The 15,692-nt window shown below is 36.9% G+C and overlaps 1 protein-coding gene across 1 annotated transcript in view; it reads right to left on the bottom strand.

Annotated features, from left to right (window-relative positions):
- The window catches only part of BICD1 (BICD cargo adaptor 1), a 135,895-nt gene extending 128,031 nt beyond the window's left edge, over positions 1-7,864 (bottom strand). Inside the window, exons 1-2 of the mRNA XM_036760796.1 lie at positions 7,796-7,864; positions 5,789-6,001 (exon numbers count right to left, since the gene is read on the bottom strand). Coding sequence (XP_036616691.1) covers positions 5,789-6,001; positions 7,796-7,864 — 282 coding nt within the window. The remainder of the gene's footprint in view (positions 1-5,788; positions 6,002-7,795) is intronic.
- Between the last annotated feature and the right edge of the window lie 7,828 nt (positions 7,865-15,692).

Raw genomic sequence — 15,692 nt, 5'->3', positions numbered from 1 at the left:
GAGTCAGGAGAGAATGACGTAATATCAGAAGTTGAGGATACTTTGTGGTATGATGCTGCTCAGCCAGAAAATGATACAGTATCAGACCAGACTCCTCAAACAGCAGTGAGCCCCATACAGTGAAGGAGGCAAGAAACCCAAGATAATAATACAGTGTTCAGAGAGATGTTGGAAGATTTTACACAGCAGGAAATCACAGATATCTGGATTAGGTTCACCCAGAGAATGGGAGAATCATGAATATCTTGGATGGTGAGAATCTGTGATGAAGGGGCTGCAGGAGTGTCTGTAGATACTGTAGATTGTATGAGATTCATAAGCATTAGTCAATCCTTTTGTAGAGAAGGGAAGGGAAGGGATTTTCATTTGGGGATCATTAGGGATTATCATTTGAAAGGAGGTAACCAAACAACCAATCTGTAGCTGCAGCTGCACCATGTTGAAGTAGAGAATATACTGCTGATTCTATGTGGCCTACTGCAGATAGACCCTGGTATTCACTTAGGGGCTGTAGGAGAAAGTTAAAGCAGGAAGTTACTGAAAAGTGCTATTATGTTGGGGAACACCAAAGTTTATTATGATACTCCCTTTGGAGTCTCTCAGAGAAACATAATAGTTAAAATGGGTTCCCCTGCTTATAAACACCTAATTCTGACTCTGCTAATTGCAGAAGTAGGGAACCCTCTTTCAGAGATACTGGATAAAATTTCACATGTAAGTGACTTAGGAGACTGGGGAAAAGATAAATTTCCTCAAGAGAGAAGAGTGAATAACCAACGGATTCAACGTCAACATAGAGTGACAAGAAAATAATTGTTTGCTGCTCCATTGAGAGCAGGACTAGATTTTAGAAGAATAGAAGGTATTCCAACTAATGAGCTATACAAAATGTACTGAGATGAGGAGCTTAATAGTAGACAGAATAGTGAAGTAAGAACTGCCCCTACAAATCCTACAGATCTTGAACCCTTGTATCCAAGTGAGTCACACCTCAGGGAGACTAGGAAATAGGCTAAGTCCCAGATCGGATTAAAGAAACACATAGACAGGATATGATTTACATTGTTAAGAGGACTTTTGGTAGGATAGAAAAGAGATAAGAATCATCTCTACTAGAATATGTATGAGAATCCCTAAGAAACATTTTGGACGGATATTACCTAAATTAGGATTAGCAGCTCAGGGAATACATGTATTGGCTGAAGTGACAGATTCTAGTTATCAAGGAGAAATTATTCTAACATTCCAGAATTTGAGTGAAGAACCTATACAGTTTTGTAAAAATGACAGAATAGTTCGATTGATTATTATTCCTTGTGAAATAGTACCCCTTGTGAAAATTGACCCTCCTTCCAAAATAACTATCAGAGGAAAGGAAGGATTTGGTTCTACTGATAGAATAAAATTGGGATCTAAAGTATTGGTGAAATGGAAGTCAGACAATATTCCAAAGGCAGCAGAAGTTATAGCACAGGGGAAAGATAATACTGTAACAGTTGTGTACCCAGGAGAAAATGATTATGCAACTGTATTCTTGACTCATGTATTCTATCATGAATGAGGCTATGATTGTTTCTTTGTTTCTTTTTGGATTTTTGTCTGTTAAATTTGTTTGCTAGATTTTCCTGCAGCCTTAGTACCATCCACCTGCAGATGCCTGATTGCTTAAGCTGGATATCATCCCTGGATGTGTCCATGACTGTGATGTGTCATCCCTGGACCTGACGTCGACCAAGCTCTGAATGCCAGCTAAAGAACTGACCTCTCAAATGGGACTTGACTTCTTGGACCAGGGACAGCTCTGTGTCCAATTTCAGTAGGAAGAAGCTATGGAGGACGAGACCTTCAAATCTTACCCCAAAGATTTTGAGCCCCATTCGTTCAAGGTGGCAATGATGACATTGTTTTAGATGCTTATTTTGTGTTATCCCTGTTATATTGTTGTGTAAAGTTCTGTTGACAGCTGTTATCCCAAAACTCCCATTGCCCTATTTAATGGATAAGAAAGATTTGGGGGCAAAATCTGATACCAATTTAGATTTGAAGATCTTTCCCTCCCCTTAACAGGCCATGTGACCTGTTTATGTCACAGGAAGCCTAAGTCATATGTGATGGGAAAGATCTTCAAATATAAATTGCTATTACAATACCATAAGCAAATTAGGGGAGAATGGAATAGTTTACCTGTCACATCTATTCATGAAGGAAGAGTTTATGACCAAACAAGAGACAGCATTATGGGATAAAAAATGGATAATTCTGATTACATTAAATTAAAAGTTTTTGCACAAATGAAACCAATGCAACCAAGATTAGAAGAAAAGCAGGAAAATGGGAAAGAATTTTACAGCAAGGTTCTCTGATAAAAACATTTGCAGCAAGTTTCTCTGACAATTCTCAAATATGTAGGGAACTGAGTCAAAATTATAAAAATAAGCACCATTCCCTAACTGACAAATAGTCAAAGGATATGACCAGATAGTTTTCAGAAGAAACCAAAGCTATCTATAATCATATGAAAAAATGTTCTAAATTATTATTGGTTAGAGAAATTAAAATTAAAACAACCCTGAGTTATTACTTCATACTTATCAGATTGGCGAACATGACAGAAAATGAAAATTACAAAAGTTGGAAGGGATGTGGAAAAATAGGGGTACTAATGCACTGCTGATGGAGTTCTGAACCATCCAAACAATATGGAGAACAATTTGAAACTATGCTCAAAGGGCTATCAAACAGTGTATAACCTTTGGCCCAGCAAATACCACTAATAAGTTTGTATCCTCAAGAGATCAAAGGAAAAGGAAAAGGACTCATACGTACAAAAATATTTATTGCAGTTCTTTTTGTGTAATGGCAAAAAATTGGAAATTGAGGGTATGCCTATCAACTGGGGAATGGCTGAACAAATTATGGTATATGGGTGTGATGGAAGATTATTATACTGTCAGAAATGATGAAGTGACTAATTTAAAAAAACCCTGGGAAGAGCCATATAAATTGATACAGAATGAAGTGAGTAGAACCAGGAGATCACTGTACACAGTAAACGCAATATTGTAATGATGACCAACCGTGAGAGACTTAGCTACTGTGAGCAATACAATGATCCAAGGCAATTCTGCCATGACAAAAAATGCTATCCATCTCCAGAAGAAATGATGAACTTTGAGTAGAAACTGAAATATAATTTTTCACCTTATCTTTTTGCTTTTTTGTATTATGCCTAATATGGAAATATGTTTTGCATGATGCACACCTATAATTTATATTATATTGCTTGCCTTCTCAACGGATGGGGGAGTATATAGATGGGAAATTTGGATCTCAAAATAAATTTTTAAGGAATTTTGAAAATAAATAAATTCTAAATTTTTAAAAAAGAAATGACATATATGACGAACACAGAGAACATGGAAAGATATACATGAACTGATGTAGAGTGAAACAATCAGAGCCAAGAAAACAATATACACCATGGTGTAAATGGAATGAACAAACATATACAAAAGAAATTGAAAGTGAATGTAGCAAAATTATAAAGTTCAAGCATGACTCAAAAAGAGACATAAGGAGGACATTCCCAAACCACCTCTTCATGGAGGATGACAGATCTATAGTTGTTGCACATTGCACACGTTTGGGGGCTTTTTCTATGCACTGATTGGTTGTGCTGATATTTTCTACTTCTTTTTCTTTCTTTTTTTAAGTCTTTACAAACTATTAATTGTTATGTGGGATGACTCTTAGTATGAGGATGTAAAATAATTACTTTTTTAAAAAAGAATCATTTGCTGCAAATTTCTTATCTTCTCTATTAGACTGCAACCTCTTGAGTAGCAAGTGACATTCATTTTTTTGTATCTCCTATCTGAACCACAATGCCTTGCATATAGTAGCTTTATCAATTTTCTGTTCACTTGAATTCATATGAAAGCTACTCTATTCCTTTAAGAAAAGTCACTGCTTCACAATTTCTCCTTTCTCAACTGTGAGAATACAGTGAGGAGCTTAAATGGATTCCACAGCATAACAGATACATGAAGCAAACAGAACTTTGACTCCCTTAAGAAATATCACTAAACTTCTTAGTGGAGAATTACATTTCCTTCAAGCTTCCAAATCAAAAAACAAATCGAAGAGTGATTCATACCATAAAACCATGAAATCAGGGGTGAAATGAGCTTTCCTAACCAGTGTGCAAGAGACAATTGTTAAATTGTCAGTGTGAGCATATTCACACCTCAGAAGCTAACAAATGCTACAAATCATAGCTTAATTTAATGTTTTGTTGATTTGTCCAGATTTAAGAAAGTTATGGAGAAAATGTTAACATGCAAATTAAACTTGGAAGTGTTGTGCATATATTTTTTTTCTTGGCAAGCCTATTGTTAAACATTTACCAATACACCGCTGAATAAAATCATTAATTTGTCAATGCATGCAAATGATACAGCTCATCAGTGAATTAAACTTCCATGAACATGATGGAACAAAGTTATAGCTTAGATTGAGCATCTTCCACCTAGTAATATGTGGACTGGCAAAGACAAGTATAGGGTCTATCTTTGAAGCCAAAATATTTTCATGTCCAAATGCAGTAAAATATGCATTATTCAACTAAATAAAAGCTAGAACAGCCATCATTAAATAAAGCATGTTAACAAAAATGTATAGAATATTTGACCTTTGAATCTCAGGAGTTGAAAGAGACCTTAGAATCTATCTAGTTCAAACCATACTCGAACAAGAATTCTTTACAACATACTCAACAAGGTGTCATCCAGTCTTTGTTTGAAGACCTCTAGAAAGGATTCCATCTTCTGCAAGAAGCTTTTCCCAATCCTCCTTAATCTAAATGCCTTCTTTCTGTTGTCTGTTTCCAATTTATCCTGCATACACCTTGTTGTACATAGTTAGGTGCATATTGTTTTCTCCATTAAACTGTGAGTCCTTTGAAAGCAGGGACTGTTTTTTGCTTTTCTTTATAAACCTGGAACTTAGCATGGTGTAGCACAGAGTAGGTGATTAGTAAATTCTAGTTCACTGACTGACCACCCAAAGCAGCCCATTTCACTTTTGGATAGCTTTAATTTTAGGACATGTTTCCTTTCATTAAACTTAAATACCTCTCTCAATAATTTCCAGCCTTTCCTCATAGATCTGTGCTCTGGGATCTTGCAAATAAAAAAAATAAGGCTAATAAATGTCATGGCTTAATAACATCTTGTAGAAGTAGATGCAAAGTTTTATTTTTTAAAGAACCCCTGTCCTATGTGATGCATATAAGCAACATTCTTCTTTTTCTTGCCTCAAACTCCCAATTAGGTCTCCCCTGGCCCAAACCTTCTCTGCACTCCTGACCTGTTTTCCATGTCCAAGTGCCCATACTAACTGCACAGGCACAGAAGTTTCCTCATTATCAGATAGCCAGCCATGTGTAAATCCTCTCCCAGCTAAGTGATGAAGGCCCTTTTTTAACCTAGTTTCCTAATCTTTCATTTTGTTTTACTTCATTCTCCAAATATAACTTAGCCTAGCCAGTATACATTATGAAGAATACTAAGTTGTCCCCTTCCCTGATTTAAAACAACTTGTAGTATCTGATTCCAGTATCATCAATATGACAACATCCATAATTATAGCACTAAAAAGTTGTAAAAATCATTAGCAACATATGCAGTTTATTTTTTGATTCATACAACCCTCTTGCTTACAGCAACTTTAATTCTTTTCTCCTTCATATTGCCAAGTTAACTTATGAGGGTTTGTTTCTTTTCTTTACCTCTTTCAGATCCTGAACAATAGCTGTGAGTCTCTCATTCTCTGCTTGAATGTTGGTGACCACAGTCCTGCTCTGCTTCAACTCGTTCTGCATTTCCAGAATCTTTCCCAGGTAGTAGGCCTCCTTTGAAGCAGACTCCTGAAGGAGTGTTTCTTCACGAGTCTCTCCATCCTCAGCTACTTTGCGATGGATGGAAAATGACTGTCCAAATGCCTAAAGAAACAAAATGTATTTATTATTAAGTATCTACTCTATCTAATTCACTGTGCCGAGTGATGGGGGAAATACAAAGAGAAAGAAATCAAAATCTGTCCTCAAAGAGCTTACAATCTAATACAAGTGATATGTCATGTACCAAGATAAACGTAATACAGATATCAACAACACTTGCATAGACCCGGTGTTGTACCTGGTATTCACAGAATATTAAAGTAACAAAAGTAAGGCCTCTAGTAATTTTAGTCCTTCATTTTTTATGAAGAATTCACAAGAAGACATTGCAAAAAAAATTGTAATAAACGTATACACTGTAAAACATAATGTGACACATGATTAAGAGCTGATTAAGTCCTGTGGTAAGATTAGGTGAAAGAAAGATAACTTCCCTATGAGAGTACAAGGGAAGTTTTCAAAGATGGTGTATTATCTGAGATAAATTTTGTAGGATCATAGATTTAGAGGAAAACTTTTCAGTTATCATATGATACTAGAGCTGGAAAGGGCCTTAGAGGAAATATAGTTGAATCCCTTCATTTTATAGATGAGAACACTGAAACCCAGTGGGAGTAAGTAACTTGCCCACAATTACTTAGGCTGCCAACATTAGAGGTGAGATTTGAATCTATGTCTTCTAACTCCAGAGTCAGTACTCTTCATTTTCATTCTGCTCCTTGGATCTAGATGAGAAGGGGAGGGTCTCATGAATCACAAGACTAGATCTTGGAAGTAAATTTCCATCATAAAAAAGATAAGGAGATACACGCTCAGAGAAGAATACAGATTTGCCCAAGATCACAAGATAGAACTAAGATCGAAACCCAGGTCCTCTCTTCCCAATCAAAGGATCATAAATACCAGTGTGAAAAAAGGTTTAGAGGAGAGAAAATGTTGGACATGTTTAAGCAGCAGCAAAAACTCCAGTTTGAATTACAGAGTTCATGAATCTGCAGAGGTAGGCTGGAGAGGCAGGATGCCTTAAAACAACATTGAGGAGTTTTGGTGTCTATTCTGTAGGCAGAGTTATGAGTAGTAATTATGTTAATAAGACTATTTTGGCACTGATTGATTATATTAGTCCAAGATAAAGGTAATTAAGGCCTGAACCAGAGTGGACACAGTGGGAGTGGTAGGTAGGGGGTAGATGGAAGGGACATTGCACAGATCTAACTAGCAGGATGCTACAGCATTAGCAAACAGATTGAGGAAATGTGCTTACACTTTACTATTTTTGTAATGAGAAAATTTATTCTGGGGATATCTTGAATGACAGAAATATCATATATATTGGTTTTACTGGCTGCTCTAGCATACAGGTCACACCTGGAATGTGCTGCTAAATATTTAACAACCAGATCTCCAGAAAAAAAATAAATCTGCATCAGATGCATTTTTAAGTTTGATATTGATCAGTAACATTTTCTCCATTACTTCAAGTCTAGACAATCAATAAAACAACAAACCAAGTTCTGATTTGGAGCCTCTGATGATTTCTATGATATAAATATTTACCTTGAAAATTTAATAATATAGCTGGAATGAACTGGCTCTACTATACCCATGGTCACACCCTTAAAATGAGATCTCTTTGAAAGGAAAGCAATAATTGAGTAAAAAATCATGACATAAATAGCAAAGTAATAATAAATAATAACGTAAAAATCATTATAGAACATTATCATATTAAAAATATTTGTCATGAAGGCTATTTTTTAAATTTATGGATGAAAATGAAAGTAGGCCAACAAACTAGAAAAAGGGAAAAGATATACAAAGATTTTTATAACAAACTGCTTTTATCACCAAGGACATGAGGATGACCATTTTTTGACTCAACATCAAAGTCTCAAATGTGCTCATAGTTAGTGTTATGTTTTTTGTTTCAAGTCATCTTAATTCATTTTTATCCTCACTTCTTTTGTATAGATAGCTTTATGATTCTTAAAGTGCTTTCCTCACAATCTGGTAGAGAAAAATTGTAGGCCATACCCTGTTTTTCTACAAGTAAGACTGGAGAAATATGGCCTATATTCAAACTATACCACAGTTCAGCAATAGCTATATAAACAGGGATAGGAGCTATCATGGGCTGATGTCTTCAAGGCTGGAAAGAAAGGAAAAACTGAAAACATATAGTTCTCACTGAAAGAGGCACCAAATGTGTCATGTGGATCATCATGTGCATGACTTTGTGTGTGTGTGTGTGTGTGTGTGTGTGTGTAGATCTATGATCTAGATCATAGAGCTGGAAGGGATCTCAGAGGACATCTAATTCAAACTCCTCATTTAACAGATAAGAAAATTCAGGCCCAAGGAGTTATGTGACTTTTCTATATTCACACAGGTAGCAAGCATCAGAGGTAGAACTTGAACCCAGACCCTCCCTCTGATTCCAGAGACAGAGGGTTAAAAATAGGAAACAGTAAAAGGACCAAAAAAGGATTTGAGGAATGAATGAATACAATTCAATTAAACAAATATTTACAAGTCACTAACAATACTGTACAAGTCAACTAAGTCAGGTGTTAGAGATACAAAGAAAAAAGTGAAAAACTTGCCCTGCCCCCAAAGGAGCTGATATTCAAAGGAGGAATCAGTCCCTGTTCTCAAGGAGATTCTACTGGAGGAGACAACATAAACATAAATCAGTAAATAAAAAATACTGAATAAATATAAGACAAATTTCTGGGGGAAAAGGCACTAGCACTAGCACCTGGGTGGGGAGCAAGAGTAAATACGGCACTTGAGAAGAATTTTAAAGGAAAAAAGAATATCAAGAGAGAGTGCCTTCCAGGATAAGGGACAGCCAGTGAAGAGTTGCAGATCCAGTTGTGCCATATATAATGAACAGTAAGAAAGCTAGATTGACTGGAGTATAAAGTGCAGAAAGAAAAACATATAATTAGTTTGGAAAGGTTAGTTAGTTGGGGCTATGTTGTAAAGGGCTTTCAAAGTCAAGCAGAGAAGCTTGTATTCGATCCTAGAGGCTATAGGGACCTGTGCAGTGACGTGGTCACTAAATGAAAATCAGTTTGGAAGCTATATGAAGAATAATTTGAAAGGAGAAGGTCTTGAGGCATGGAGAATAATTTGGAGTTACTGCAATGATCCAGATTAATTGGGTCTAAATAAATGTGATGGCCTATTTGAGTAATGAAGGAGATGGATTCAAGAGATGTTGTGAGGAACTGAAATGATATTTGACAACTGATTTGACATGTTGGTGAGAGACAGCAAAAGATCATGTATGACACCACTGGTTCAAACCATAAAGAAGTTTAAAAAGATTTGGAGGTGGGAGTTCAGTTTTGGACATGTTCACTAGGTCATGGAAGCTGAAGAGATGGAGGAATTGAGAGGTTAATGTGCTTGAGGGGGACGTCAACATATTTTGAAGTAGAAATTGAAATTTTCTGGGATACTTAGTTTAAACATTCCATTGAATATTAATACCAAAATCTTATTAGTATTTGGAGACCAGAACTTGGGAGAGTAAGCAGAAATAGTTATATAGATTTGTGAATCATTAGAAGTACCAGTAAGGCAGTTTATCAGCTTTCCCTCAGACATAATGCTGAGCCTACCTTTCTTAAAAGAAAGTATCATATATCTGCTACCAAAGGATAGCACCAGTAATCCCACCAAATATAGGCCAATCATGTGTTTATGTACTCTATGCGAAGAACTTACTGTTTATATCACCATGAAAATGTATGCATACTTAAATACTTATAAGAAAACAAGATATTGGTTTAGGAGCATAAAGCTGTACAACTTATTGTTGACATAGTGATTATTGACCAAGTTACCTTAAAGCAGCATAATACACACAAGTATACTGACTGTGGATTACCTCAAAGCTTTTGACTCAATTTCATACTGCTCATTCACATACTAAAAATATACAAAAATAGACCTCAAAATAGTAAGAACATTGGATGTCCAAATAAAAAACTTCTCTGTTTAAATAATGCATGGCACGAACAAAATAATGTCAAGAACAATGCATGTAAAATATGGGAAAGCTTAAATCCATTATCATCTCTCCTAAATAAAATTAAATATGGTTTCCAAATGAGAGGAGTTGAACTAAAAACATTTTGTTAACGATTTGGTGTAAATGAATGACATCAAGTTATTAAAAAAAACTAAACAGCTCCTTCTCATGAAATATTTCTTCAATGATGTCAGAATGTCATTTGGAATCCAAAAATGAAAAATTCTGAATGTACTTCAAGAAAATACAAAAACAGGCTTCAAGCTTGAATCCGGAATTTAAAATAAACAAATGGATGAAAGTGATACCTACAAATACTCCAGGCGAGATAAATCAAGAATAAAGATATCAAGCTAAATACATTGTTAACTACATTATGAAAGTTACTGGCACTCCAAAATCAACACTGATGAGAAGATTATGTTTAAAACAATACCTATGCTATGTTAGGCAGCTAGGTGGAAGACTTGGAGTCAATGAGACTTGAGTTCAAATGTGGCCTCACACACTTTCTACCTGTGTGATCCTGAGCAAGTCACTTAACTTCTATATCCTTCAGTTTCCTCATCTGTAAAAAGGGAATAATAATAGCTTCCTACTTCCCAGAGGTGTTGTGAGAATAAAATGAGATAATATTTGTAAAATGTTTTATAATCCTTAAAGGATTATATAAGTACTATTATTATTACCTATCTTAATGAACACTTAAGGAAATATAAAATGTACCACAACTGATCTTGAAAATACAATTTTTAAAAACCTACATATATTAACAAAACATAAGGCCTATCACCCTAAGGCAGTATTGGAAAGATTAATTCTTCCACATCAAAATGGAAGATTGCATATTCATAAATGGAGGATTACATATTTATAAACACCCTTACAGCTCATAAGTCAAAAACTGACAAAAATGCTTTTGAAATAAGCAAATCTCACTCCACCATGCAATAGTAAAGGCTGATAACAAGCACACTCCACTGAATTTGTCAAATGTAACATAGTGTTTTGCTGTCATATAGACACTATGAAGTTCCAAGAATGGAACGAAAAGGTTTTCTATGGGCAACATTCATATGAACACAGCCAATGGTAGGTCAACAGAGAAGCATCTAACGAATGACTGAGTCATGCTAATTTGTTTATAGAAACAGAGGCATTTATGTTGGCAATTCAGGACTGGGTCACTGCCAACAAAGAAGAGTTATCCTTAAAGAGCAAACACTTAGTGATGAATGCAAATTGTGCAATGAAACAGCAGAAACTGTACCACACAGCAAACTCTGCCACACCAGTGCTCCGCCTCCCCCAAGAACTGCCAACCAGGACTGCGACTCACACCCAGGGCAAAGCAAGAAAACCCTGCCTCTGTGCCAGCAAAGTGCTCCCTGCATTCCTGCTTTGACCCGCCGCTTAACTCTTCCTACTGGGTGGGCCTGGGGCTGGAAGAAATCGCAACTAGAGCTCTGCAAGCAGCTGCAGGAGCTTCCTGCTGCTCCCACCACTGCGATGCACCACCTCTGCCACCTCCAGGGCTGGGGTTGATCACACAATCCTCTCACCTTGATCCAGCAGTTTTCCCACTGACCTGCTAAGTTGTCTTTGGCGTTTGTGGGTTGAGAAGTCTGGTAAACTGCCACAGCTCAGTGATTCATGGCCCTACAGCCTGCTCCACCTCATCTCCTCAGTGCCTGGTCTGTCTTGGTGTGGCCCATGCTGGGCTGCGCTCCGCTCCCAGCATGGTGCGATAGACCCTTCCCAGTGACCATCCAGGCCATCTTGGGCTGGAGACCTGCTTCCCTCTGTTGTTTCGTGGGTTCTATAGCTCTAGAATTTGTTCAGAGCCATTTTTTACAGGTGTTTGGAAGGATTTGAGGGAGAGCTTAAGCAAGTCCCTGTTTTCCAGCTGCCATCTTGGCTCCACCCCCTAGAGTGTCATTTTCAATGAATTGCAAGTAGGTCAATGTTGATGGATCATAAAGTGTATAGGAGGCAAAATGTAAGAAATGGGGCCAAGTTATAAACAGCTTGACATGCCAAACAGAGGACTATATTTGATTCTGGGTGTAATATGAAGGCCCTGTAGCTCACCAAGCCAAGGGATGGGTTAAGATGGGGCAGTGGTGATATGGTCAGACCTACATTGCAGAAAAAACACCTTGGCAGCTGAGTAGAGGGAGGAGAGACTTGAGGCTAGGGACCTAGTTAGGCAGTCACAATAGTCCGGGAGAAGAGTAGACAGGGTCTGAACTAAGGTTGAGTGGAGGGGAAATACATATAAGAAATGTTGCCAAGGTAGAAATTACAATATTTGTCGACAAATTGGCTATGTAAGGTGAGTATAAGACATCAAGGTTGACACAAAGGTTGCCCTGAGTACATAGGAGAATAGTGGTACTCTCTAGAGTAAGAGGGAATTTGGGAAGATGAGAGGGTTTTAAAGGAAAGATAACAAGTTCTGTTTTAGACACCTTCAGATTGAGATGCCTACAGGACATCTAGTTTGATATATCCAAAACATAATTGGGGGATGCATGACTATAGCTCAGAAGAGAGACTAAGGATGAATATATAGATTTAAGAATCATCTTCCTGGAGAAGGTAAATGAACCCATAGAAGAGCAAGTGAAATAGTATAGAGCAAAAAGAGAAGAAGGCTCTCGACAGAACCTTGTGAGTCCTCCACTGTTAGTGGACATGATATAGAAGAAGAATAGAAAGTAGAATGAGGAGTGGTTGGACGGAAAGAGAGCAGCATCACAAAAACCCAGAGAAGAGTGAGTGTTCAAGAAGAGAAAGTGACCAACACTGTTAAATGCTGCAGAGAGGTTGAGAAAGAACAGGACTGAAAAAGGACCATTAGATTACATTAGGAATTACCATCTAGGATCCTTGGGGCTAATCTGGGAGTTATTATTTAACACTGCGAAACTAGACATTGCCATGGCCATGGATCTTGAGAAACTGAACTCTAAAAGGATAACAAAATCCTTTTTATATACACCAGTTTTTACGAAGTCTCATCTTAGTAATAGACCTATCTGGGAGGATTTTTCACAAACTAATGTAGATCATCTATTTGGAAGTTATCAGGAGGATATAGGCTTACTAATCCTGCTTCCTTAAATAAGCTTCTCTTTTTGTAGGGAGGAAGCAAGACAATTCATAAAGTTCAAATTGAACTTAATCTATTACAAAAATGAGTAGGAATCTCATATAATTTAGAGCAAAATTTCTCATTTCAAGACATACCTATGTAAAAATTATTTTTAAATTGATCAGTATTCAACTTTAGTTTGTAAGAGTCATTAACTATCTAACTAAATGTTCCAATAAAATGTTTTGGTTGTTTCCTGATTCACACAAACCATTTTTCTTTTTTGTGAATTAGGAAAGGGATAATGATAGGCAGGCAGTTTCTAAGTGCCAGATCTATTCCAAATTGTAAACCTTCTTTTCTTCCTTCACATTGAAATCTTACCTACACACTACTGAAATCTGCCTCTTGATAAACATGCAAATGCACTCCATTTACTGCTGGAGCTTCAAATGACAGGGCTAGCTACTCTCAAAAGATTTAAAGTAACAATCTCTTACAACCTCTTTCTTAGGGTCCATAAAACTTTCTTTTCAGTCTCCAAATCCTTAACTCTCATTCTTGCTGTTCAAACTGTCAGTGCAAAAAGAATACAATTTTATTTAACTTTCTACCAATTCTCATTCCTAATTGCTTGAACTTTTTTCATGTATGTGTGCATGTGTATATAGATGTATATATCCACATATACACACATATAATGTGTATATATACATATACATACACACACATATATTCAATGCACTTTGATTAAAGCCCTTTTAAACTGCTGTCTTGTCTCTTTCATATTCTGATCTGATATTTCTCTTACTTTCTTCTACTTGCTTGTACCAATTGATCTCTTTCTGGGAGGAGTTTCTAACTTCTCGTTCTCACTGGAGTTCCTTCCTCAACCTTCTCATCCTCCTCTCAGTTTCTAATGGGATTTTAGCAGCCCAAGGCACAGATCATAACAGTGGCTAGCCTACAGTGAACCACCTATCCTCCCTATTAAAGTGTTGTCGTTCAGTAGTTTCAATCATGTCCAACTCTTCATGATCCCATTTCTGAGGTTTTCTTGGCAAGGATACTAGAGTGGTTTCACATTTCCTTCTCTAGATCATTTTACAGATGAGGAACTGAGGTAATCAGGGTTAAGTGACTGCCCAGGGTCACATAGCTAGTTAGTGTCTGAGGCTGGATTTGAACTCATGAAGATGAGTCTTCCTCACTCCAACTGCAGTGCTCTACCCACTGCACCACCCAGCTGCCAGAGATGATAACTGACCTCATGGGAGCTTTAAGATAAGAACCGAGGCAAACATGGTTAAGTGACTTGCCCAGGGTCATACCACTAGTAAGTGTCTGAGGCCATATTTGAACTCAGGAAGATGAGTTTTCCTGATTCCAAGCTCAGTCCTCTAGCCACTGTGCCACCTAGCTGCCTCTTTACTAAAGTGAAGCACTCTCAATTATTCCATCAAGTAGAACAAACCAATCAGCATGATTTGCATTCTTATAAATTTGACTCAGGTCTCTACATATTTGAAGAATGAGGCCTTTATCAGAAACACTGGCTGTAAAAATTTTTTCCCAGCTTTCTGCTTTCCTTCTAATCGTGGGTATATTGGTTTTGTTTGTGCAAAATCTTTTTAATTTAATGTAATCAACATTCTCCATTTTGCATTTCATAATATTCTCTATTTCTTATTTGCTCATAAATTCTTCCCTTCCCCATAGATCTGACAGGTAAACTATTCCTTGCTCTCCTAATTTGCTTATGGTATCACCCTTTATGTCTAAGTCATGTACCCATTTTGACCCTATCTTAGTATACAGTGTGAGATGCTGGTCTATGGCATAGGTTCCCCAAGTGGGTAATACCACCCCCTGGGAGGCATTGTAATGATCTAGAGGGATGGTAGTAGCCTCGGCTGCAATGTGGGGGCATTGAATAAAAAAATGGCAGTACAAACATAAGGAAAAAAGCAAGGATAAGAAAATTTTGAAAAACCATTTGCACATGTTTCATCTGTTGTGTAACAGAGTTAAAGTCATAGGGACTACATTATTTGCCAAATAAACTCACAAAATGCAAGTTATAACTGATCAGTGGTCAAGTATGCCGACAGGTCTTAACAAGCAAGTATTGTCAGGTGAGCATATTATGCAGTGTTAGGAAGTCCAGCACGCATCGGCAGGAATATGTGTGTGTAATGATTTATTTACAATACAATACTATATGGTTACATGATGCAATAATGCAACATCAAAATTTTGATGCAGGAAAAAAACCACTATTTTACAATAAATTATAAAATTTAAGATGCGTCATTTTTAAAACTTTATTTTTAGTTTTCAACATTCACTTCTATAAGATTCTGAGTTCTAAATTTTCTCCCCCTCTCTCCCCTCCCCCCTCCCCAGAACAGCATGCAATTTGATATAAGCTATACATGTACAATCATATTAAACACATTTCCATATTAGTCATGTTGTAAAGAAGAATTAGAACCAAAGGGAAAAACCATGAGAAAGAAGAAACCAAAAAAGAGAGAGAGACAGGGAGGGAGCGAGGGAGGGGGAGGGAGGGAGAGAGAGTCAGAGAGAGAGAG

Source organism: Trichosurus vulpecula, chromosome 5 (assembly GCF_011100635.1).
Source record: "Trichosurus vulpecula isolate mTriVul1 chromosome 5, mTriVul1.pri, whole genome shotgun sequence".
Lineage (NCBI taxonomy): Eukaryota > Metazoa > Chordata > Mammalia > Diprotodontia > Phalangeridae > Trichosurus > Trichosurus vulpecula.
The sequence above is the reverse complement of the archived record's forward strand: the minus strand, read 5'-3'. Positions and strand labels throughout refer to the sequence as shown.